Source organism: Pongo pygmaeus, chromosome 21, assembly GCF_028885625.2.
Source record: "Pongo pygmaeus isolate AG05252 chromosome 21, NHGRI_mPonPyg2-v2.0_pri, whole genome shotgun sequence".
Lineage (NCBI taxonomy): Eukaryota > Metazoa > Chordata > Mammalia > Primates > Hominidae > Pongo > Pongo pygmaeus.
The window spans coordinates 61,985,903-62,012,484 of record NC_072394.2 but is presented as its reverse complement, the minus strand read 5'-3'; the positions used below and the strand labels follow the sequence as shown (position 1 = coordinate 62,012,484).

The 26,582-nt window shown below is 48.5% G+C and overlaps 1 protein-coding gene across 7 annotated transcripts; it reads right to left on the bottom strand.

The window, feature by feature from the left end:
• EDN3 (endothelin 3) lies at positions 1-26,582 on the bottom strand. Of its 7 annotated transcripts, none has more exons than XM_063659046.1 (5): positions 26,184-26,576; positions 25,352-25,640; positions 4,826-5,002; positions 3,590-3,649; positions 1-1,673 (listed from the first exon to the last, which is right to left on the bottom strand). In XM_063659046.1, the coding sequence occupies exons 1-5, from the start codon at positions 26,233-26,235 to the stop codon at positions 1,637-1,639; spliced, it is 615 nt and encodes a 204-aa protein (XP_063515116.1). In that variant the 5' UTR covers positions 26,236-26,576; the 3' UTR covers positions 1-1,636. The 7 variants fall into 7 exon arrangements, with proteins under 7 accessions (XP_063515116.1, XP_063515114.1, XP_054323547.1 ...); XM_063659044.1 differs by having other exon boundaries at positions 1-1,677; positions 3,555-3,635; XM_054467572.2 differs by having other exon boundaries at positions 3,555-3,635.

Sequence of the window (26,582 nt, the reverse complement as noted above, 5' to 3'; positions counted from 1 at the left end):
TCAGAGCAAACTTTAGGTTTTTTATTAGGCTTTTGACAGTACTTTCTGAGTATTTGAGCAATTAATGGGTTTCTCTCTGATACCATCTTGCCACGGTGCCAAACAGCGCATATGCATTTTAAAAATGTAATTCAAGCTCTAAGGAATATGAGTTTGTATTCAGAATGCAATTTAAAATCTACCTACCTATTTACCTATCTATACGTATATACAGTGACTACTTCGAACAGATCCACATAAAGGAGTTGGAGTAGAGAACAGTTTCACAATAAATAATCGCTTCTCTAAACTGTACAAAATCCTACCAGCAAATCAGCCACTTTCATTTCCTCATGATAGGTCACCACGTTTATACCTGTAATAACTTATGAAATACACACAGAGAATTTAACATTTGGTCAAGGCCAATGCTCTGTCATACACCGTCTTAAATGTCTCCCTACGAGGCCCTGGACACCCCCTCAAATGCCGTTTCTTATCTCTCTGTGACTGGGTGGGGAGATGGGCAGCCTCTCCCCTGCGCAGGCGACTTTACATGGCAGGATCACAGTCCCACACTCACGGTAAGCTCAGCTCGGCGGGAAGAGCGCAGCTGAAAGAGATTTTGAACTGTCAGACGGTATAAATTGTTGCCAATTTATATAAACAGGAATTTACATAATTTACAAAGAATTTGTGTTCGTGACTTATTTTGAAGCCATTCCCCAAAGATCCACATTTACTCATGAAAGCAAATATTCAACCTAATAGCCTTGAGCTGGGGCTGTCTTTACAGTCGGCTTCCTGCAAACAAGGCCTGGGAACTCCACTGTGTGTTGGCCTGGTGTCTATACAGAATACAGAGGGTCAGTCACTGAACAGGAACAAGCTCTGTATTGCAGATACTAACTTTCCCCTTTTCTTGTCACAAACATCAAGGATCCTTTTTTCTTCTTCCTTCATTCTTTTGAGATACATTCTTTTGGTGGGTATCAAGCACAGCTGAAAATTTCTCTGCCAGAATCCCATAAGCTTCAAATTCATAAACTCCTGTAGAGCTATGATCTGTGTCTAAAGCCGACGCCTCATGGCCCTCACTGACATACACCATACAGCCTATTCTAGGCAAGGATATGAAAGTCGCGTGCTTCTGCTGCACGGGCATTTTGCATTTATTACAAGATGGACACGTGTTTACATTTGCAAAGAGTTAGCTTGGAGTCCACTTATTCTCCAAGAGAAGTCATGTCAAAAGCCAGTAAGTGGCTTTCCAACTTGCCAAACCTCTCCAAAAACAATTTCCTGCATGAAACCGGAGCTGCGGGTGTCATGCTCTGGGGCACATCTGGGATCATTTTACTCATTAGGAAAACTTGGGGTCATTCTGATTTGGGCATTCTTGCAGTGGGTGGTGGTGGGGTATTGTTAAGTGGGGACTCTTTGGGCGGGTGTTCTGCTCCAGGCAAATTCACTCCTTGTCCTTGTCCATAAAGAGGTGGAAATCTGAACTGCATGCGAGCAATGACAGAAGCCTCCCGAGACCAGGATGCTACAGGCCTGTCCTCCTAAGGGGCTCCTTCCTGAAAGAGGCAGCGGGGGCAGGTAGATGGAGCGAGGGCGAGTCCACTGCCGGGCACGAGCTTTGGATGGTGGAGGTCTAAAGCATGCTTGCTTTGTTGGTCCTTGACTTCAACCTGTCTTGGGGAAAGGGGGCAAAATTAAAAAAAAAGAAAGGTATGTTATGAAAGCGTAGCTCTGTAGCTCTGTGAAGCTGAAAAAGGGAATGTCTTCCCACTGCCTCTCCAGCCTGTTCCCTGATTGGAACTGTACGTACCCTCTTCCTAGTGCTTCTCAGCAATTTCTGAGCCTACCGCCAGACTAGAAAAGTGTGAAAAGAATAACACCAGCAGACAAGGCTGCTAGGGGCCCTCCCGCAGCCTGGCCCCATCTTTGATTATCACAAGCTAAGGATGGTGGCAGCTTCCACTCTGAGAATGTGAATCTGGAAATTAGTAACTTGAATCTTGCAAGAAAGCAAGAACATTGGCTTAATAAGAGACTTTTTCTTCCCAAGTAAAGCTTCTTACTAGAGCTTTACATGACTCATAGAGACCTGGAAGAACCACTTTTCCAGGCCCTGCTGGGACACCTGCACCACCAATTGCATCTTTTGAACATGTGACATAGAACAGTAATAATCACCACAACAGCAAAAGGACCGGTGTGCTTCTCCTGTATACAGCTTCCTTCTGGCTGTTCCCTGAGTACACTCTAGGGCATTTGCACTCACTGGTTCCTCTACCTGAAATCCCTTTCCCTCACTCATCCCTATGGCTCCTCCCAGCCTCCCTTCAGGTCACCTGGTCAGAAAGACAAGGCCACGTCAACCCAATCTCAAACTGCAACCACCCCACGCTTCCTACCCTTGCCGTGTCTTTCTGTTATTCTTTGCAATCTCACTTTATATTGTACATGTTTGCTGTCTGCATCCCCCACTAGTTAAGCTCCATAAAAGAGATCCTATGCCTTGTTCCTACTATGTCCCCAACATCGAGAATGGTGCCCAGCCCGTAGCAGGTGCCCAACAAGTCTTTGTTGAACGAATGCATAAGTGAATGAATAAATGATGCAATGGATGGATGGGTTTAATTACATCCCGCCCTCGCTGAGAGGAGCTTTGGTTTGGGGTGAGGAAGAGAAAAAGAGGAAAAAGAATGAAGAGGCAAAGTGGGACCATCTGGGTCTGACTCATGCTCTCCCGGGCTCTGTCTCTTCCGCCTCGGCCCTCCTCCTCCCGCTCCATTTTTATTATGGATGCTGACAGATCCCTCTCTGGACTAGACTAGAAGCGATCAGCCACCAATTTGGAAAGCCTCCTGTATACTGAGCATGGTTTCATCTTCCCTTGATCAGTCCCTGTAGAAACCCAAGCCACCTCCAGGCTATTATTATGAACATAAATTACCATCCCATTGCAGATGTGCCGCTGAGTCATTAATAACGACTTCTGATTGATAGAATGACAAATAAACCCAGTCTGACTGCAGGAAACCCTCAGGATCTCTCATACAAAAAAGACAAGTGGGTTAAAAAAAATAATAAAATGAACTGGTGAACCAAGGGACCCTGCTGTCAAGCTGCTGTAATTCACCTCTGCCCAGAATCAGCTGCTGAAAAGAAGAAATGATTTTTTTGAGGAGAAAGACCACATGTTGCTAAGGAAGCAGAGGCAAAGTGTGGGTCTGGGCAGAGCAGCCTACAGGGCCTCTGAGAGCGGTGGTGGACTAGCTTTGTCCAGGCCAGGTGAAATCCAGGCAGGACATCACTGCCCAGAGCTACAAGGGATGCAAGGGCTGGCTCCCAGGACACAGAGCAGGGTAGCCAGGGCCCGGCAAGTGACAGCAGCTGTCTACAGCTTCAGCCTGCTCTGCCCCCAGAAACGGTCCACCAAAGGCACCATTGCTTGTGGGTGCAGCATCCCATGAGATCTGGGGTTCCCACTGGACCAGACCAGATGCCATCCCCTCAAAACACCCTCCACCCACCCCCGAAGGAATGACACGTCACATCTTCACCTCCTTTGACACAGGCCTCTGTTGGCACCTCTCACCTTCCCTTCCTCTTCTTTGTCTGTTTTTTCTGCCGTCCTTGAATTACTGTGGGGAGAGAGCTGGTTTTAATGAATCAAACTGCCTTTCCCTGTGGCTGGTTTTTCGGTGTCAAATTATGACTTCCTCTTCCCCACCAATGAGCACATTAGTGCGTTCCCCAAGGACTGCGTCTCAGGCACAGTTTCTGAAGGCTGAGCATTCGGTGGGTGGATTTCTACCAAAGTACTGAATATACTCACCACTCACTTATTCATCGGATGTTTAAAAGCCCAGAAGGAGGGAAAAACCATGCAGTTCACACTGGGTTTCGCAGACGGCAGATCCAGGGGTCCTGAGCGCTACCATCTGCCTTGTTGGGGTGTTGGGAGCTCACCCCTGCCTATGTGTCTTTTGTGTGCATCAGGGCAGCTCACCTATGCCTGCTCCAGGAAGGGTTTTGAAAGGGCCGATCTGCCTCACTGGGTTCGTGAGTCTTGGCCCGAAGTTAAGAAAAAGAGGAGTAAGGAGCATTAACAGGAATGTCTGTTAAGTGAATACCAGCTCAAAGCCCCTGGGTCAAAGATGGAGTCTGCCTGTTGTTTCCATTCAACGTGATTTGCAAGCTTCCCTAAAGCAGCCAGGACAGACCAGAGGGTCTCAAACTTGTGGGCCTCCAAGGGCTACAAAGTAAGATAAATTGGTAACACAGGTAAATGGACATTGCATGTCCTACTCAAACGTGAGATGCCCCCACTCAGTTCCAGCTGAGAGTGGCCAAAGAGAAAGGGGGCTCTGAGACCAGATGGTCCTACGTGCTGGGTTTCTTCTCCCCCCGCACCCACCCCAATAAGCCTTTTGCACTCTTATCATGGGCTATTTTCGAGAAGGCTAAAAATATGCATTTGGCAGGGGTTAATTCTTCAATCTTTTAAGTGTCGACAACTTATTCAGATTTTCATAAAGTGCTGTGCAGGCCAGAAAAACATATGTCTGGAAACCAGATGCAGCCATGGCCACTGTGAAGCTTCTGTTCCAAAAGGCAGCAAGGGGGTGGGGACGCTGCATCTCCTGCCCTCCTGATGCTGAGGACTTGGGTCTTTTCTGGGCTCAGCACCTCCTTTCTCTGGCCCACAGGACGACAGTAGGTCAGGATACGACTGAACCATCCTACACCCTCCTCTGAGAAGCCCCTGGCCTGGCCTTGCTGGGGGTTGATGCATATCTGCAAATGAGTGAAACTGCAGGAGGTGTCATACCTGCTGACGTCCAGAGTTTGGGTGCAAAAGTGCAGGCAGGCCTTGTCATATCTCCCCACACAAGCGCAGCGCAAGTGTGGCCGATGGGAGAGCTGCAGGTTCCCCGGAAGCGGCCCCGCAGACCTCTTGCCCCGGAAGTTTCCTCTGTAGTTGGACAGTCCATAGGGCACGGTCTGTCTGCAAAGCACAGGATAATATTAGGTGAGCACACCCAGGCCTCCCTGCTCAGGGGCCCCCAAGGGTGTGGAGCGAGAACCATCGCCTGGCTGAAAAGGTCTCAGAAACTGGTGTTCACAACCCTCCCCGCTACAGCTCTGGGTCTTAGGAAGGTTCTGGAGTGAACTGTGCACACCCCCTGCCCTCCACAACCCCCAGGAAGAGAGTTGGGGCTGAGAGCATGGAAGGACATGGAGGGTCTGGGTAGCCGGGCAGCAGCCAGCACTCTTGGAGCCCAGCAGGCGTCTGGGCATGTGTGCCTGCACTTGTGAGGCCCTTAGCCTCACCCGCGGCACCAGCTGCAGGTGTGGCCTGAACGCCCTGCGGCTCTGCGCTCTGTGAACGTGGGTGGGCTTTCATTCTCTTCAAGACCAAACCACGGCCGGCCTAGCTCCTCCGGGACGGGTTCTGCTCCTCGGCTCTGGAAGTACCATCTGGGCCTCCACCTTATTCCATGGAAAGCCAAGAAATAATTAAAGACAACCATAGCACCCTTTCCAGAGGCTTTTCTTCCTGTGCCAAGGGCATGTGGGGCAACCTACGTGCTGGTCTGGGTCTTCGCCCTGATCGGACCACCTGCCTACCCCGCAGCCTGAGGCCAGACCTGAGACTTCTGACTGAGTTTCTTCCATGTGCACAGCACTTTGTGCTAATGAGAAGATGGGAAATGCACTTACAGTCATTAGAGACGCATCCCAGCCTTTGAAAATCGCTTCCTCAAAGAGACAAACATCAGAGGGAACACTCCGTGACCTCTGAGAGGCGGGTGAGGGCCTGGCCATGCAGCTGAAAGTGGAGCCAGCATCAGAAGAGCCACGTGATGAAGAAGGCTTGAAACTGTTTACCAATTTCGTTTATGGTTGGCGTTGGCAGGAGGAGTGTGATGGTGTGGTTCAGAGCAAAATCCGTGAAACCTGGTTCTAGTGAGTGTGCACATCCAAATCATCACTCACCAGAGAAAAAGGGGGTGCCTGCCAGGCAGTTCAGTGGGAAGAAGTTAAAAGCAGATGCTTAACTTACTAGCTTGATTTGAGGAACAAATTACTAATAGCTAGAAGAAACATGTGGCCAAAGCCACTTTTCCAATAAACCTTGGTTTTCTTGCTAGTCCCCAAAGATGAACCACCTTGGTTTCCATGAACCCCACTGAGTAGTACCAATTATCCACTTCAAAGGGAGTCCTGACATCCCCTCTGCATTTTCTTTTTTCTTTTCTTTTTTTTTTGAGACGGAGTCTCGCTCTTGTCGCCCAGGCTGGAGTGCAATGGCACGATCTCGGCTCACTGCAACCTCCGCCTCCCTGATTCAAGCAATTCTCCTGCCTTAGCCTCTCAAGTAGCTGGGACTACAGGCATGTGCCACCACGCCCAGCTAATTATTATTATTGTTATTATTTGTATTTTTAGTAGAGATGGGGTTTCACTGTGTTAGCCAGGATGGTCTCCATCTCTTGACCTTGTGATCCGCCCGCCTCGGCCTCCCAAAGTGCTGGATCACAGGTGTGAGCCACCGCGCCCAGCCCCGCTCTGCATTTTCAAAATAAAATCAAAGTGAATTTCTTTTCATTTGAAACACACACCATAAAGCCTTTTTGCAACGGTGAGGGCAAATTGGGCTAGGAAGCCCCATAGTGACCTAATGCTTGGAGGGAATCCCCCGCCCCCGCCTCCCTGCTGGGTTGGACACAAGAGCCTAAAACTGACCCCACCCTGTTCTTTGACTCTTGTTCTCCCCACTAACTCCCTCCCACCCAAGTTCCTCAGAAACAGAGGTGGTGGGATCCCTCCAGGCAGAGACAGGCCCCGCTGATGAGCCATCTGTGCTCAGGAAACGGAGACAGAGGGCAGGATCCAGCCCCATATTGAGCTGAACCCTCTTTCAAGCCCGTTTTTTCTCAGGAATGGGAAATGGGGGTAGGGAGTGCAGCAAGACAATGTAGACATTGTTTTGAGGCAGGGTTTGGCAAAGGTGTATTTTTCCAGTAATAGGGCCACATTAAATCTCTAAGTGTTGACATTAAATCAATCCCCCCATTTCTTGGTGAAAATTACACACAAGGAGTAACAACGCTCTCATTTCTCCATCAATAGCGAGACCTGCAATTTTGAAATTGCTGTCAGCTGATTATGCATTTGCACATGTAGAGCCACTCAAGTTGAGCAAAAACACTCTAAAGTGTTTTAAGTAAGGAAACAAGGCAACATGGTATTGTTAATAAAGACAGGCTTAGCACTTCCCCAGCAGCCAAGCGCAGTAAAGTGCTGGTATGCAAACAAGCCCTGGCAGTTTCAGAGAATGCTTAGAAAGGCACGGCCCCCTTCCCTCCCCTCCCCTACAGCCTCGAGGCACAGAACCTCTCCCCCAAGGCCTGGGCCTTCCAGGTGTGCAGTCTGCTGACTGACCTGTGCGGAGGTGAGGGAAGCTGATGGCCCAGCAGAGCCTGCCCCTGACATTGTAGAGTCTGGAACAAGAGTTCACAATGGAGGCCCACCTCCCACAGGGCTAATCATTTAAAGGTTTCAATCGATCTGATAAGCCCTTAAACGAAAAAGTGTTATCTCCTGTGTCTGGACAAATGTGGCTTCCAAATGCTGCCTTGCAGGTCCAGCCTTTAATTTAGAATCCTGGGCTCCTGGCCACTCCGTATTGAAATGTGGTGGAGACCCAGTACCTTCTCTGCCATCCTGCTCCATCCCACACCAGCTCTGGCTTCAAGCACTCCCCGTGGATACCCCAGGCTGCTTCCTCCAAGCCCCTTCCACCCCCCATCCTGTAAGCAGCTGTCACCCTGCAGGCCTGGAGATATGTACCCGGAGCCCTGCTCATCCCCAAGTGTCAGGCCCTGGAGGATACCTGCGCAGGCCCTGGAAGTGGTCTTGGGGATGCGTGAGCAGGGAATTCCAGCCCCTGGAACCTGAATACCTGGAACATGGTCTTGAAGAGGGTGCATATGGCTTTGAGTCCCAGACTCTTGCAGTGGGGTGGGAGGCATGGCCAGAGTGGTGTCAGAGGCAGTCCTCTAACCCACAGGGCCCAGAGTTGTGGTGTTTCTTACCCAAGTCTAAAGGCAGATTACTGGATCCTCAAAAGAGAGGGCAGGTCTTTTACTTCGTTTTTACCCACCATGGGCCTCACACAAGGCCAGGCGAACAGATTATTGATTGAGCAACTGGTAATTCATGGTGAGATCATTCTAGTCTGGTGAGACTGGATTCTTTTCACCCTAAAGAGTTCAATAACCACAAAAATCACTGAAAGAATCTCCAACATTTTTCAGCATCCACTATATACGTGGTATCAATCTAAGTGTCATAGGGACACAGAAAGGCATATCCCTATGTGTCCATGCCTCCAGGAGTTATATGCTGTTGGACTATGAAAACAGGTAAAGGAAAAAAGGCCAGTAGGTACAGGTATGTGCAAGGTACACACAGAGACACATGACCTGATAATACTGATAATCACTTCACCCTCTCAACAACTTCCTGGTCAACAAAAGTGTGGCTGGACAAAGCAAAGGAGATACTGCATGGAAAATACTTAGCAAAGTGCCTTAAGCAAACATTAGCTACTATTGTTATTTATCTGGTCTGAGAGGTCAAGTGAGTTGTATCAGAAAAGTCCCATCTACTAAGCTTGGCGTTTGAGATGTTTGACTTAGCAATAAAGAAGGGTAATAAGGAGCCCAAGGCCACAGGTCACCTCATTCGACACCACCTTCTTACCGAGGTCTGACGCCAGATTACCAGCTCATGAGCACTTCTATTTCAGTTGTGATAACGTACTCATATCTCATGAGCATTTATATTTCATTTGTGGCCTGCTTCATCGCTGGCTGTTTACTGAGTAGTGAACAGGAAAGACCTAACGGTGGACCATGAACGTGAAGTGAAATTGGCCGAGAACCTTTGACCAGCATGCCCTGCCCAATGGCTGGGGCCTACTGCTCTATAATACAATGGGGTTTTCAGAATACAATCCTTTATACAAGTAGGCAGCTCTTCCATCTGTTCATGTCTCAGTTATAACACAAAGCTCCATGCAAAAGAAAAACAGATGAGAAGATTAATCCAAATACCCTTAGAAAAAACAAAATGCCCTCCAGCACACTTACATATGCAATCTCTGGTGTTGTGTGTGTTCATCTAATAAATTATCACGCAACTTATGTATTCAGAATTTGTATTCTGAATACATAATGAATACAACTTACGTATTCATTATTTGATTGGTGTGGTGACATCAGAGTCTTATTTATCAAATGTTTCTTATTTGTCACATTTTCCCAAACATCATGTATAAGTGTTATTAAATATTAAATTCCCAAATCTCCCATATTCGTTCATCTGCAACACCACACTGAATACGCTTTATTTCTCTCTACAAGAAGTTCTTAAATAAGGAAAGCTGACTTTTATTTTAAAGATTCTGTTTTTAAGTTCTGTGTTGCCTTTTCATAAATGAATTAACACTCTCCATCTTTCTGATCAGGAAACTGGACTGTATATCTGAAGTTTAAAGAAGAGACACAGATATTCCCACTGACCAGATTCTAAATTCTTAGGAAAGCTTATCAAACTGTCATTCCCTATTGAAAACCCAGTTTTTATTCCACCCCGCACAACTGAATAGCATTCAACAAATATTTGCCAACTGCTTTTCAACACGCAGGCGCTGGACTAGACTCCGGGTAATTATGTAAAGACAGACAAGGGGCGGGGCCCTGCCCTGCACACATACACTTTCAATCCAGTACTAAGGTCAGCAAATTGGCATTTTTGTCAGCTTTTTTCAGTCAACAGTGTTTTGTTTTTGTTTTCGTTTTGAGACAGAGTCTCACTCTGTCACCAGGCTGGAGTGCAGTGGCGCAATCTTGGCTCACTGCAACCTCCGCCTCCTGGGCTTAAGCTATTCTCATGCCTCACCCTCCCAAACAGCTGGGACTACAGGCACACACCACCACACCCAGCTAATTTTTTTGTATTTTTAGTAGAAACAGGATTTCACCATGTTGGCCAGAATGGTCTCAGTCTCTTGATCTCGTGATCCGCCCCCCTCAGCCTCCCAAAGTGCTGGGATTACAGGCGTGAACCATAGTGTTTTTTGTTAAATCCGGAAATTTCACGTAAACATCCCAATTTCCAGCTTTTCTTGAAGAATTGGAAGTTGTGCTAATACCAGCCTCATATTCCAGCATGGTAGCCAGGTAATGATGTCAGAGACTGGGCGAAAACCCTCCATTCTGCCCCAGTCCCCACCATTTTCAGTAGTTTTATACCTGGCCCCCTTCACTCATCTTTTTTATGTGTCTGGCCCTCAGGAGCATCTGAATTTACAACTCCTAGTCTAGTGGTTTATTCCATAAAGCTAAGGCAGATAAGTCAGATGACACATGAACAAAATGAGTACCTGATACTATTTTCCTCTTTAAAAATAGAGGTGTTGTTTCATTTAAATAGAGGTGTTGTTTTCATTTAAAAAGCCCAGCTGGTGACTTGAGTGTCTCCCCAACAAATAGAACATGTTCATGTCACACTTAGGATACATGTCAAGTTGATGATCTGCTTCCTCAGTTCACATTTTTCCTTCTGAACTGGGAAAGCAGAGGCAATATTGCCTTTTGGCCCAGGGGACATATTGTACAGAAAGCGTGGCTCTGTGACTTGTCCTGTGACCAAGAGGAGGAGAAACAACTGTTTCCCACTGGCAGACAGTCAGGAGGCAGCCCCCAGCTGCCAGGCACCAGCAGTCATTGGATACTACCTCCTGCCATTCCCTGGAGAAACAACTTCTAGACCCTCACATGCTTTCTAACTACAGCTCAATTTCAGACTTTATTACATTCCGTAGAAGGCACCACTCATCAACTCTCCCAAGCTTAGAAATGTCTGCCTGGGCAGGGAGGAAAGTGTCAATCACCTTTATTTACCATCTGTAATCTGAACCAGTTAGAACGTGGCTCTAATGACTAAGACAGGGTGAAACAGAAAGATTAATCGAAATACCCTTAGAAAAAACAAAATGCCCTCCAGCACACCTACATATGCAATCTCTGGTGTGGAAGTGGCCGACTATTCAAAGGCCCATGAAAGTGACCCTTTGCTTCAGCAAACATCCAGCAGACACTGCTACGCACAACACATGGAGACAAAGGGGAGGGATAGGACCAGGAACAGGGGCACCTGAGCTCCAAGGACTGAGAAGCAGGGAATTCTCTGGAGCCCGAGGCCAGCATTGGTTATTTTTGTCTCCTAGGATCCAGTCTGCCATCTTCTCTTTGGAGAATTATCTGCCTCCCATTGTGTGAGGTCTCTGGGGGGGCAGTCAATTGATGGGCCTCACCTACCTCTGCCTGAGGACTGGTCAGGAGACCTAAACTGGGTCAATAGGACCCCCTCTCTCCCAAGACTCCCGAAAGGGGCAACTTGAGATCAGAAAACACTCTGGAGCTACGATTTGCCAAGCGGCCCCACCCCCCCTTGTCCACTTGATGCACCCCTAGACCCCCAATCCTGTCCTAACACCTCTCCTTTCAGAGCCTAGGGCTTCTTCTTGCCTCCAGTCTGTGAGCTTTCCCACGTCCTTCCAATAAACTCCTCCTGTGCTTTGCCAGCTAGACTAGGTTTCTGTTGCTTGTGACCAGTGAACTCTGGCTGATCCTAGACCTCACTTTCATGAGATGGCAACCACAGCCTCTTGGGGGTAAGAGGAAGGCTTGTAGTCTCCCCAGCTGTTGAGGACAAGGAAAAATTTTCTTCACTGCAACAACACACACAAAAGCATGTTCAGAATCAGGACAAACCCAGCACAGTAAGCTGGCTGGAGTCCTTTCCCCCAAATGTGTGCATTGTGAAATGTCTGCCCTCTGCAGGTGGAAGCAGGCTATGCCCCTCCTTTCCTCCAGGTGTGCCCACTGCCCAGTGTCTGTCCTTCAGCAGGTGGAGGCAGGCATGCCATCCCTTCCTTCCCAGGAGGCTCAGAGCCCACCCCCGGACACTCATTTGACCACCTCAGAAGTTTTATCCTCTACTGAACTTATTCCTTGCCCGCTCATCAAATGCCTATGAAAGTCTGCTGTGGGCCAGGCCTTATGCCAGACAGCCCATGGGGTGCCCTTCCAACCTCCAGGAAATAAAATAGGCCAGGAAACATAGCTCTTCAGTGACCTCATTATATAAGCAGAGAACACACATGGGCGCTTTCTGGTTCTAAAGAATATTATACAAAGCTTATGCTTCCTAAACATCAGAACAGTGAACCGGCAATTCATAGCTTTACTTCTGCTGCAGAAAATTCTCACGGCTTAAAGTTGGGAGGACCCAAGGCAGACCGTTCATCCCGCCACCCCACAAGGTGGGAAGTCCATCTCCTGCAGCCCTCAGAAAGAGCCAATGATTCTAGAATATTTGGAAATACCAAAAGCAGTGAACAATGTGCTGTGGGTTAATTATTGCCTTTTTAAAAAATTACTTTATCCCTCAGCCCATGATTCTAGGATAGTTGGAAATACCAAAAGCAGTGAACAATGTGCTGTGGGTTAATTGTTGCCTTTTTAAAAAATTACTTTATTCCCCTCCTTTCCCCCTCAAAAAACCTTTGGAATTACCCAGGACTTGGCTGTTTGAGAATTTTAACAGTATCACATACATTTTCAAAAAGAATACTGAGCATTAACCCCTACCAATCAGATCTAAGAATGAGGGCCAGTTCCTTCGTTTCATTTAAGAGATGGTGTCTGGCCCAGGCACAACCCCCTGGCTCAGCAACAGCAGGACCTTGTCCAGCCAGAGCCACTGATTGTGTCTGCCCCATTCACCTCTCCATCCAGGGCAGCTGACACCATGTCTGACTCAAAATCAGGTCCCAATATCTCAATAATAAATACCTGTTAAATGAATGAATGAATAAGGTCCAAATTAGCCATCACTGCACAGCCCTACCCAGTGTCCCAAACATACGACATTCTTGGCTGACTCAATGGATCTCTACTTATTTTGTCCTTAATCAGCTGGTCTTTGAGGGGTTTTCCTAGAAAACCTTCTAGATGACTTGTGGCCTCTAGATTACTTGAAGTGGAAGAATTACGTCTTGGCAATAACTCCTACAGGCCACATCAGCACCTTGGTGGACAAACTAGGATGCACAGATACGTAAGGTACCAGAGGCAAAACAGAGGCTTTATTAGGCTGCCAGATCCAGCCTTCTAGTCCCAAGGATGACTCATTCACAGGAAAGGTGGGCACCTTCCCTCTAGGCCTGAGAAACAAAAGGGCTGGCTGGGTCTCTCCAGGGTCCCTCTGGCTCCAAACTCCACTCAGATATTTCCAAAGGCCCTCACCATCCCTTGAACATCCTTAAATAGCACAATCACTGGAGAAGGCCTTAGACCTTTGCCCCAGCACTAACACCAAACTCAAAGTGAGGTGCTCCACCCCACCCAAGATAAGTGGTTCCCAGGATCTCATCAACTGTATTCAGAAAGCCTTAGCCCAAACTGTTTACACTCTCTTCCATGGTCTATTACCATAAGGCTGAGATTAAAAAGAATCTCAAAGTCACAGAATTTATCATCCCATCAGCTCTTTGGACCATAGACCTATTCCTCCCCTAACACAGGCACCTGCACACTTAAGGATATTTGGAGGAAGCACCAGGGGGTCAAAGGAAAGGAGAACAACAGAAAAATACCTGTTTTTGTTATGTGGTGTGGGATTTTCAAGACTTCTGGCTAAAAAAAAAATCAGAGAAACAAACTCCTCCAAAACTTGGGGAATTAAGCCGTCTATGGAATCCTACAGATTAGCAGGTTTCCCTCCATCTGGTACAACCCAAACGCATCAAATGAGTTAGGCTAGAGTTTCTCTCCCCAGCCCCCAGTGACCCTGCTGAATTCCAGGCCGAATGTAAGCATGAGAAATCCGTGGCTGCCTGGCCCAGCCTCATTATAACTTTACGCAAAGCTGCAGACAGACAGGGCTCAAAATAGTTCCCAGAAGTGGAAAGAGAAGAGGGAAAACAGGGAGCAAGTATTTTCGTAAGGATGGGGTTATGTGCAAAGGGATTTAAAAAAAAATGCCGACACCATCATACATGCTTTTGAATAATCTAAAGAAAGCAAGAGAAGACACCCTTGCTAATTTTCAGGAGATACCAGGTTAAGGATGGAAAAGATCTTCATGAGCAAGACTTATGCTTACCATCACAATGACTGTAAAGATACGCTCATCTTCCACCTAACCTAATTGTCTGTGTCCTTGTGTAATGCCCTTTTGGTAGCTCTGTCAGAGGTGTTCAAACCAGAGCAACTCCATCTTGAATAGGGGCTAGGTAAAATGAGGCTGAGACCTACTGGGCTGCATTGTCAGAAGGTGATGCATTCTTACTCATTGGATGAGACAGGAGGTCCACACAAGACATTGGTCACAAAGACTCCCACTAATGAAACAGGACGTGGAAAAAAAAAAAAAGATAGCCAAAATCCACCAAAACCAAGACGGCAACCCAAGTGACCTTCTGTTGTCCTCACTGCTCATTATATGCTAATTATAATGCATTAGCCACTAAAAGACACTCCCACCAGTGCCATGACAGTTTACAAATGCCATGGTAACATCAGGAAGTTACCCTATATGGTCTAAAAAGGGGGAAACCTCAGTTCCAAGAATTCATTAATAACCCACCCCTTGTTTAGCATATGATCGAAAAATAACTGTAAGTATACTCAATCAAGCAGCCCATACCACTGCTCTATGGAGCAGCCATTCTTTTGTTTCTTTACTTCCCTAATAAATTTGCTTTCGCTTTACTCTTTGGACTTGCCTTGAATTCTTTCTTGCTCGAGGTGCAACAACCCTCTCTTGGGGTCTGGATCGGGACCCCTTTCCAGTAATAGCTCCAATAGATTTATCACTTACCTCAAACTACTGAGTCTCTATTAGAGACACAGGCTTTATCCTCAAACAAGATGCCAGGGCTGGGATTAGGGTGAGGCAGGTGAGGTAAGCGGAGCAAGCTCAGGGCTGGATCCTGCCTTTACTAAAAATAATATTTGGTCGATTATGAATTTTTTTTGCACTCATTTTGGCTTTCTGAAAATAGTGCATTACATTTTACTTGTTTTTTCCTACTTTCTGGTGCCTCCTGAAAGTTTGTATATGAGGGAGTGCCTCACTCACCCCAGTCTATTCTCAGCCCTGCCAGAGACCCATGGAAATCAGATTCCTAAAAATCCAGAAAAGTTACATGGACCTCTGCTGTCTCATGTAGTTGCTTCTGACTCTTGGCAGAGCTATTTTACACTCCCCAAGTTGTGGGGCGAAACTGCCCACCAGCAGGCCAGTCATGTTATTGGTCGCGTCTGTCGGCACTTTTGTCATCAATGCGTATGAAACGAAGCTGTTTCTGGTTTTTAAATTACTGAGCCAGGGACCAGGCTTCCCTGACTGTTCTGTTCCGGAGTTACTGTTTATTAAGAGCTCCCACCAAGTCTGCCCTGAGGAGGCCACAAAAGAAGAGGAGGCCAGTGCTTCCAAGCCTGTGAATGTCCCCAAGTTCTCTCAAAGTTCTTGGCCCTCCTAAGACTCTGAGGTGGGGCAGATGAGAAAGAGAGCCGATGCCTCGTCCTGTCTGTCTATTCTTGGGAGGCTTGGTGGGTGAGCCAGGATTCCGAAGCCCCCAAAACTATGCGGACAAACAATTCATTCACATGTGGCCGTCTGTACTCAGCCATGCTCTGCAGTTTATTTTCCGAGTGCAATTAATTTCTATTCCAAAGTGGGCAAAAGTCTGTGTGCATATGTGTGTGCATTTCCAATTTTGAGGAACTCTGTTTCAACTGAAACACGACAAGGAAGGAGACCAGGTCACCTTCTCATGCAAAACAGAGACCGTCCACTTCCATTACACTGGAACGCAGGGCGGTGCCGTAGACAGGGTCACCCTTTACAGCTCCCCCTCTGAGGTTTGGAACTGGAATTATAAAGCAGAAGCATTGTTTGCCTCCCAGCTTCCTTTGTTTTAAATTCTTGCAGGAACAAACATGACCAGACACATCGGAGCCTTTCATCTGCCTTCAGATTTAAGGCCAAGTTCCTCACTGTAATGGCCCTTTCATCTAGCAGAAACCCAAATTCTCCCTTGGGGTCACACATGGTCACAACCTCTTTGTACCAAGTTTTCTTCCTACAAATTAAACTGCCTTCCAGCCTCAAGTCCCTGTCTCTCAAGTGGAGATTAGTTGCATTCCACCAAGTCTGTTTTTTGTTCCTGGACCACTCACCCCTCCTGCTGACTCTGGGGCAGAAAATGGGCTTTCTACCTGTGCATCCCCAACAGAAAAGTCCTCGTAGGACTGACCTTTCCAACAAACTGCGAAATTTAGCCCTAAGTCCCTCCAATTTTAAAGAAGTATCTTGCCATCCAGTGTTCTAAGAAATATGCCACTCCAACTCAAAACTGGTACCCAAAAGTGCGCTAATTTCTAAGGAAGAGATAGAAATGGTTATGTGAAGGGAAAAAACTCCTGAAACCATGATCAGTCAGAACCTCAAGCTCAGGGTCCCTTTTAGTCTGGCCAATACCCTCTTCTTTCACAAGCCCGTCTCAAAAGCACATCATGAAATGATGTTTTCTAAATCGATGTCTGTGGGATTTCCTCGATTGCTTCCTGGTGACTCCCGGTTGGGACACCCACTTCAGGTCCTGGGCAATGCTGGGTGAGGTCAGAAGTGAGGCTACTGGTGCCCCATGGGGTCCTCACCTGCAAATTACAAGGCATTATATCTACTCTGCTGGATGTACCAAGGACATGAGAGCCACAGATGCCTCACAGAGCTCTCAGCATAGGTGTTTAAGAAAGAGGTAGACAGATCATTCCTATTCTCCTGAACTGATACCCTAATCACCCCAATCACCACCCCTACCTCCTATTTCACAGACACAGCCCCAGACCGGTGTCCGCAAAGAGCGCCATGCCCCATTACTGAAAACTTCCAATGATTTACCAAGGGGAGAGGGAAGCAATAGAAAGCAGAAAGGAGGGGCTGGAAGGGCGGGACTGAATCTCAGCCCAGCCCAGCAACCTTTGACCACAGAGTCTTTATCAGGCTGCTTATCAGCAACAGCAGACAGCCAGGCACACCTTTTCCCAGAGTCTGTAAGCTTTCTGCTAATTGAGGCTAACAGACCGTCCTGCAGGGGACAGGGTGGACAGGCTTGCTTCGGGGCACTCCAGGAGCTAAGATCAGAGTCAGAAGGTCCAAAGAGGTGGACCCCAGCAGCACTTGAGAAAGGACTTTCTACTTACCAGCCAGCATCCTCCAATCACAGGATTGGATATGGCAGGAGGACTGGCTTTTTTGGCCCAGGAAGGGCTTCTGCAGGGCTGGAGGTTGTGTTGTTATCATTGTGGCCACCGTCTTCAAGACGTTGAGTGTTTACTAGATTGTAGGTGCTGTGCTAACCACGCCCTGTGTACTTTCTTATGTCATCCTGAAAACATCTTTCCTCATAGAATGCTATCTATTCCCCCACTCTCTAGATGGGGACACTGAAGGTCTCAGAGGTGATATCTCCTAAGTGGCAGATCCAGATTCCAGCCCAGGCATTCGAGCCCACAGTTTGAGCTCCTAACCCCTACAAATGGATCTGTTCCTCCTTCACGTGGATGAGTGGGCCCCAGGCCCCATTTCTCTCTAAACCCCAGGAGTCTCTCTCTTTTTTTTTTTTTAATCCTAGAACCTTAATTCTTTATTTGAAGTTTTAAGTCAAATCCTTTATAAAGACTGTAGCAGTAGAAAACAGTGCACTTTTAAAAAAATTGCTGAATATAAAATGTTTGAAAATTTTCTTTATGTGTGAAGACACATAAAGTATGGGGGGAATACAACAATCAAAACTAACTTTTTGTAGATAGCCATTTCATTTCTTTAAACTGTTTCAATGCCAATATGTATTCTACAAAAGAGAATGGTTTTAGGCTCCAGTGTTACACTTTTATAAAAATATATATGTAAAAATAAATTTTACGTAGTGAAATCTAAAAAAAACAAAAACAAAAACAAAAAACAAAACTTTTTTTTTTTTTGAGAGGGAGTCTCATTCTGTCGCCCAGGCTGGAGTGCAATGGTGCCATCTTGGCTCACTGCAACCTCTGCCTCCTGGGTTCAAGTGATTCTCCTGACTCAGCCTCCCAAGTAGCTGGGACTACAGGCGCATGCCGCCACCACACCCAGCTAATTTTTTGTATTTTCAGTAGAGATGGGGTTTCACCATATTAGCCAGGCTGTCTGGATTTCCGGACCTCACAATCTACCCACGTTGGCCTCCCTAAGTGCTGGGATTACAGGCATGAGCCACCACGCCTAGCCAAAAAAACTTTATTATTATTATTATTATTATTATACTTTAAGTTTTAGGGTACATGTGCACAATGTGCAGGTTAGTTACATATGTATACATGTGCCACGCTGGTGTGCTGCACCCATTAACTTGTCATTTAGCATTAGGGATATCTCCTAATGCTATCCCTCCTCCCTCCCCCAACCCCACAACAGTCCCCAGAGTGTGATGTTCCCCTTCCTGTGTCCATGTGTTCTCATTGTTCAATTCCCATCTGTGAGTGAGAACATGCGGTGTTTGAGAATCCCAGGAGTCTCTAAACCAAAGTGTGAAGCTGGATCTGCAAGAAGAGATGGATTTGAGCAGCCCCACCTCCTATGTCTGCCCTGCTCCCGTAACCACACCAAGAAGCAAGAAGACAGAACAAGGCACAGAGCAGCAGCCAAGAAAAGAAAAATCCTGCACCAGGAATGGGACTCATGGCCTGAGGGTCCCTCGCCCTCTCCCCCAGACTCAGCCCCCTCTGTCCCAGCATCTCTGACATCAGGACAAACCTTCCGGTTTGTTTGGAGTGCACACTCAACCAGCCCCTCTTACCCACAGAGAAACCACCAAGGGCTCTGGTAGGCTAAAGGAGAGTCACGTGCTTCTATGAAAGCCAAGGCTACATTTCCAGAATAAAATTTAGGACTTGTGATGGACCAAGGATTTGGGCTTTGCCCATGTGTTAACATATGTTAATAAAAATAATCTTGCAAAAGGGCAAATATATGATTACATAGAATTATATATATGAATCATCACTATCAAAAAGAACAAAACCCCAGCCCTAACAATGTAACAAGACCCGATCTCTACAAAAAAAAAAAAAATTACAAAATTAGCTAGGCATGGTGACATGCACCTGTGGTTCTAGCTACTTGAGAGGCTGAGGTGGGAGATTCGATTGAGCCCAGGAGTTCAAGGATGCAGTGAGCTATGATCACATCACTGCACTTCAGCCTGGGCAACAGCACGAGACACTGTCTCAAAAAGAACAAAACCACCCTGAATCAGTCACGGATGGGGAACCATGTCTTTTATTCATTCTTGGGTCCCAGAGCCCCATTCAGTACTGACCCAGGTGAGGCACTCAGGGAAAACATATTGAATGAACAAAAGCAGGAGTCACCTAAGACGGCATATTAGTCACCTAAGAAGCCCATGTTGGGAACATGCACACAGGAGGAGGCTTACAGGGCAGGCTTCAGGGCCAAACTTCTGGGCTGGCAGCCCAGTCCCTACTCACTAGCTCTGCGACCTTGGGCAACTGACTCCGCCTCCTGGGCTCAGCTTCTTCCTGTAAACTACAGGGATAATAGCATCCAACTAATGGGGCTGTCAAGCTGAACCCATGAGATGCCATGAGGTCACAGTCATGGTCGGCCATCCTCACCATCCATGCATGGCATCATGATTAGTAGCAGACTATTCATGACCCCTTTCCAAAACCATGATGGCAGAAAGACTGGCCCTCTGCCTCAAATGGCCACATGTCCCACAATGATACTGCCAGGTGTGGCTCACAGGTCAGGGTGCCTTTTGTTTTTTTCAGATGGAGTCTTGCTCTGTCACCCAGGCTGGAGTGCAGTGGCGTGATCTCTGCTCACTGCAACCTCCACCTCCTGGCTTCAAGTGATTCTCCTGCTTCAGCCTCCTCAGTAGCTGGGACTACAGGCACATGCCACCATGCCTGGCTATTTTTTGTATTTTTAGTACAGACGGGGTTTCACCATGTTGGCCAGGCTCATCTCAAACTCCTGACTTCAAGTGATCCGCCCACCTCGGCCTCCCAAAGTGTTGGGTTTATAGGTGTGAGCCACCACGCCTGGCCCAGGGTGACTTTTATTGGGATCCCAAAATCACATTCTGGTGCTCAGCTGGCTCCTCATGTGCAGGAAGTTGGGGTTCCAGATCCAACCGTTCTATTGGGATGTTCTAAAATTTGGAATATGTCTTCTTGAGACCATGCCAAGATGCCTTTCTTGAAGAACATAGAAGGCAAAGCCAGAATCTATGTGCTGCCCTTTTGTGGTAGAATACATTAAAATACAAGTTTAAATGTTTTGTTAATTCTTTTTTTTTTTTTTTTCAACTCTTTATGCCTTTAGGGGAGAAAAGAACTCAAAACAAATGGCATTCCTGCTGGATTAAGTTAAGTGTGGCTTGCTCCAGGGCAGCCTGGGAAGCCGGTCTGGGCATCTTGATAGGAGCTGATCAGACTGTTGGGATTAGGAGAGACTTGGCAGCTCACTGTCCTGGAGCGGCTGATGTCTGCACCTTCCAGAGGGTCACAGAGAGGCAACAGCACCTCCTGGCTCGAGGCCACACAGATAGTCATGGCCAGGACTCAAGGGCAGCACTTCTGGGTTCCGGAGTCTTCTCCACAAGTGGGGACTGGAAATCCCAAATTTTCCACCATGGTAATGATTCCCAACATCCTGTCCTGTTCTTTTCATAACTACATTCCTATTTGCCAGCCCATGTGTGTCAGATTTTGGTGTGGAAAACAAGGTCACCATCCAGCATCACAATGCCTCCCTCAGATGTCCTTAGAGGGATGAACAGATGGCAGGATCCCTCAGCTCATGGGGCGGGGAGGAACACAGTGGGGCTCTTTGCTGGGTGCTTCACAGCTCAGTCAGCCATTGGATAAACAGGTTTTCAGTCTTCAGCCAGGCTCTGAGGGGCTGGTCCGCCGTGAAATGTGGTTCGAGCTGACATCCCCGTTATGGGTCACTTTAGGTGTCAACTTGCCTAGGCTACTGTGCCCAGTTGTTTAGTCAAACAGCAGCCTAGATGTTGCCCTGAAGGTATTTTTGGCATGTGATTAACATTTAAATCAGTAGACTTTGAGCAAAGCAGCTGACCCTCCAAAATGTAGTGGGCCTCATCCAATCTGCTGAGGGCCTTCACAGAAAAGACGGGTTCCCGAACAGAAAAGAATTCTGCTTCCAGACCTCCTTGACATCAACTCCCTCGGGAATTTTCAGCCTGCTGGCATGCAGATTTCTGGCCTGCCAGCCCCCACAATCGTGTAAGCCAAATTCTTAAAATCTCTCTTTGTCTCTCTCCATATATATATCTCTGGAGGGACATTGCCCATAACTTCTGTCTTATCCTCCATAAAAGTCCATGGCCCCCAAGAGCAACCAAATATTTCCTTTGGCAACTGCACTTCGATATATGCATAATCTGCACACACACACACACACACACCCTGTTGGTTCTGTCTCTCTGGAGAACCCTGACTCCTACAGGCCCCAGCTACCTGGTATCTGTTTCTTCAGTCTGCTCATAGAGAACAGCCGCATTGTACAAGGACATTAGCACACGGACCTCTTGTTCACCACCTGTCCCCTTGCTATCTTATTCTTGGCAACTTTTCCATAACAATAGGATGGGATATGTTTTTCTCTGATTTGGGACTTTGTTTTTGTTGGCAGTGGTGGGATGGCTTGGGGACTGTGGGGGACAGCCAAGGAAAGGCTAATGGAAATCACCCTATCCCATTGATGAGCTGTGATCCCAGCAGCCTTGATGGGGTAAGTATAAATTTGGTTCCTCTTTGGGGCCATGAACTTTTGGGAAGATATCACAGAAGTTATGGGCAACATCCCCAAGAAAAATTCTCTTGCCCACGCCTGTCTACAGGGATGTGCAGGCCCCTGAAGAGCAGCCAGGCACCTGGAGAAAGAGGCCTCCTGTGTGGAAGAAGGCACTGGAGATTTAGGGGCTCAGCAACAGCAAAGATGAGCCAGAGTACCCAGGTGGCAGGACTTAGCCAAAAGTCAACCAGCATTTCCTGAGCATCCATGCCATGCTGGGTGCTGACAGAAAGGGCTGACCAAGCTCGGGTCTGGAAGGACTAAGGAGGGGAAAAAAGCAGGAGGGCTAAAGGGACAGCTGAGGAATCTCAGACCTTCTTTCCAAAAGAGACTTAAGAGACCAACTAGTCTCTTGAGCCTGAACTAGACAGTTAACCTTCCACGAGAAGATGCAAAGCGGGTCTCAGTAGTAACTCCCAACATGACTCCTGCAGCGTCTCAGATCCTCGAAGGGAGCAAAAATGACCATACTCAGAGAAATTTCCATCAAAGATCAACTAGGAGTGTTGACTCTGTCTTCACGCAGCTGGATGGGCCGTGGGAGGAAAGCCTCTGAAAGGTGAAAAGCACCCAAAGTTCAAGACCCCTGACTGAGCCACAAGAATCAAGGCTCCTTCTAGTGCCCAGAGCAGCTGCCGCTGGGACAGGGAGAAATCACACCTGGTGGAGAAGTTTGGAGAGCCAGGCCAGTCCATAAATGAAGACAGCGTGACAGCAGGAGAGGGGAACACGTGACAGGTGGGGTTGTGATCTAATGGGGAGACAGAACCACTGGAAAAGACTGTGTCACTCACTTCCAGTGCCTCTTTTGCTCAATTCAGTGATTTTTTAGATTCCTCCCCGTCACTCATGTTCCCTGTCACTATAGCCCATTTTCTCAAATTGCAGTCTTGTCTGAGATATTTTAAAGATGACAAATAGACCTAGCTACACATCTACAGAGTTTCAGAAAGGAAGGGAAGGAGGGAGGGAAAAGTAAGGAAAGAAAAGAGGGAAAGAAGGGAGGGGGAGAGGGAGGGGGGCAGGAGGAAGTTTGGAGGATAAGAAAGAAAGGAGGGGGCAGGAAGGGAGGGAAGGAGGCCATTCGGGAAGTTCTGCCTCATAAAAATTACTTTACCTGTCTAATTTCAAAACGCTCGAGTCTGGCTATTGTCATTTTTCTTTCCCAAGTAGCTCAGGGGATGCCCAAACACCAGATTTAATCCTTCTTTCATCGTGTTTAAATTGAACCAGGGCCGGGAAGGAGGGGAAGAGGTAAATCACACTTCAGGGGGAAAGTTATCAAGTTGGCTGTCCTGGAAAAAGTTAGAGATCCACAGCTTCCTTTCAGGACAAACTCGAAATCATGAGACAGGACTTCAAACAGATCGCAGGGTGCATGAGACAGAATTTTAAACAGATCACAAGGTGTTGGTTGAGACTCTCGGACATGTCTCAAGTCATCACTTCCTCCCCAGCCAGTGCTCCGGAGCTTGGTAAACAGGCAATGAACGAAAGAGATGGTCTCCAAATCCTCTCCCACCTGCCCACCACCCCAGGTCCCTGCCTGTCATTCCATTCGCTTTCTTCTTTCTCCTTCTAGACTCACAGCTGGGGATTCTGGCCAAGACAAGAACTCGGTTCCTGGTGACTGCCCAGTGCCCTCCATTCTACGAAGTGAATTTGATCAGAGCACAATGACGCAGGATAAGAATCAGAAAGGGCGGTGCCAAGGTGCAGGGGCTATAAGGAAAGGTGACTCCCATCGCTGTCTGAGGATAAGAGGCAATTGATGATTGCCCAACACTCACAGCTTCTATCTTCCCCACAAAGGGAAAGAAACAGGGAGGCACCTCCCGTCCTCTAGGTGGGCACAGCCCAGCCAGCAAATCAGGGTATCACGACCAGCTACAGAATTTGTGGGACCCAGGAGAAAATGCAAATGTGCAGCTCTTGGTTCAGAAAGTATTAAGGATTTCAAGACAGTGACAAGCAGGACTTTAAGCCGAGCCAGAGTCTTTCTGAGTGAAGCCCCTGCTTGCCCTTCGAGCATGATGGGGTGATGTTTCAGATCTATCATGGATGTGATTAGAGGTCTTGTCCCCTGGTCTGAAAGCATTCCACCCCTCAGGTTTACTACCCTCCTCTGCACTTCACTTTTGAGGTGCCGATGACACAAGGTAGGTAAATGAGCCCCATGAAAGCTGCTACCAAGGGCTCAGAGGTTATGGGGCTTGGGGATAAAGGTAACCGTGAGGAACTGAATCAAGACGGCTCCGGGACACGGTGGCAAAGTTGCCTTTCCAGGCTTCCAGGGATTTGCATTCACAACCATCTCTGAGTTCTCAGCTAAGAATCCCTAATAGGGTACAAGCAGGAGTCCCAAGAGACCCCATGAACACCCAGGGAACAGAACTTAGAGGCGTCTGATCCAAGTCCCAGATCTTAGAGATGGGGAAGCCAATGCCAGAGGGTTGCTGACTCAAGCAAGGTCAAGCCTCTGTATGGCTTGCAAGATGATGTGTCTGCAGGAGGGGTTCCCTGAACACTGGGAGTCATCAAAGCCTCCCCCTGTCAGGGCCACACTCTCTCCACATGGCCCCAGGAGAAGGCTGACTTCCCCACAGGACGAACCCCAAGACAAATTCAGGATGGTGCTTTCTAGGCCCTAGGGTAAGAGAGTTCCTAAGGACTGCAGGAGAGAAGGGAAGACCCTCTGTGGCCATGGCAGTGGGTTACTGGAGCCAGCCTGTGTAAGGCCCATGGACGAGCTGATGTGAATTCACCCTGCCTTGGATCCAGGGGGGCCCACAGGGAGGAAGGGAGCCCATCCCGGGGGAATTCCACCCCGAGTGGACTGCGCAGGTTCTATCAGGCTCGGCTAAACCCACCCTTAGACTCCCTGGAGACCAGGATGCTTTCAAGGAATTTTGAACCCCTTGGATCCTGGTGGGGTCAACAGTGAGTATGAGCCCCCTTAGCCCGTGGGGAATGAGATAAACTTTCGGGGCTTTCTCTATCTCAGAAAAGAGGCTCAGAGAGACTTCTCAGGTATCTAATCCCCCTGGTCAGTTCACTTCATTCAGAGGGAGGGCTCCCCCTTCCACAGGATCAAACTCAGGATTGAGTTTCTCTTGGGCCAGGCCCTCAGGGGGGATGTGGGTCACACCCCTGACCTGCAGAAGAGACCTGGGCTGGCAGGAGGCCCCAGCAAGAGCTAAAGGCTGTGCCAGGGCAGGCTCTGGGATAACTGAGCGGGGCTGGGGTGGAGTGGGGTCCTCCTGGGAATGAGCAGATGTGGGCCTGGTCCGGGAGCCACGTTCCTCACCACAAAAGGCTGACTTACTCCGGAGTGTTGATCCAAATGATGTCCAGGTGGCAATAGTAGACACACTCCTTGTCCTTGTAGGTGAAGCACGTGCAGCGCCTGGATCGGTGGTGCTCAGGGGCCCCCTCGGCCGCCTGCTCCTGCCCAGGACTTCCAGGGCTTGGACCCTGCAGTGCTCTCGGGGCCACAGTCCCCTCGCCAGGGCCAGCCACAGTCTCTTCACAGTCCCCCTCAGATCTGGCTGCAGTGGGGCCTTGGGACACGCCGCGCCTGCCAGCATCCCCAGACTGGGAGCAAGGCACGAATCCTGCAGGAGGCAGATTGAGGGGCTTCTAAGCTGAGTGTGCAGACCCCTCAACACCCGCCACCCCCAAACACCTGAGGAGGGGGGTGGAGCAAGCAAAATGTCTGCAAAGTTTCCAAAGCTCTGCGCAGTTTCTGAAAAGTTTCCAAGCTATCTGCACTCTGTGAAAAGCTTGCAAGCTATTTGCACCCGTTGAAAACTTGCATGCATTTTGCATACTTTCTGAAAACTTTGCCAGCGTTTGGCACAGCCTCTGAATAGTTCGCAAACTTTCTGAAAAGTCCCCAGTTTCATGAAAAATTGACCAAGTCGGCCCAGGCAGCAGGTCTCCAGCCAGTGCGCGGGCTGCAACCCCCAGAGCCCGTGCGGGTAGTCGTTGCGCGCCGCTTCTGCTCCCCAGCCCGCCCCCAGGCGTCTTCAGGAGTGCAGAGCCCAGGCAAGAGTTTGCTCCCCGCGACGCACATCTTCTCCGCGCCTCGGGTCCCCCGCCCTGGGTCCTTTTGTGTGCGCTCGCGCCAGGAGAGGCGCGCCGCCCCGTGCGCTTACCTGCGGCGGAGGTCACTGTGAGCCCGAAAAGGAGCCACAGCCCCGGCTCCATGAACCCAGATCAGGCGCCGGAGCACCGGACCAGGAGGACGGCCACTTGTGGCCGCGAAAGGGCACTGGGGCCGGGTACAGCTGGCCTCGCCCTCCAGCTGTGGGGGTTCGAGGCCGGCCGATCGCTCGCTGCGTCTCCAGCTCCGGCCAGGAGTTGGCTGTGGCGGTCATAAACTTTCAGAGCGCGCTGCCCATCCCTGTGCGGAGCTGGCCGGCTGTGGCTCGGGCTTTTCTGGCTTCTGCACCACCCCCGTCGCCTCCCCGCCCCCCAGAGGGGCTGGAGCTGCCTCGCCGGGTCTTTGAACTCGGGCGCACTGGGGGTCGCCTCCCAGGCGCTGGCGGGAGCTG

Bases quoted from the DNA above. Each gene is read 5' to 3' on its own strand.
- EDN3 (XM_063659044.1), bottom strand. From the start codon at position 26,235: ATGGAGCCGGGGCTGTGGCTCCTTTTCGGGCTCACAGTGACCTCCGCC. The intron at 25,641-26,183 runs GTAAGCGCACGG...TGCCTCCTGCAG, and splicing joins CACAGTGACCTCCGCCGCAG to GATTCGTGCCTTGCTCCCAG. The intron at 1,678-3,554 runs GTGAAGATGTGA...CCTTTCCCCAAG, and splicing joins AGAGGCCTGTGTCAAAGGAG to ACAGGTTGAAGTCAAGGACC.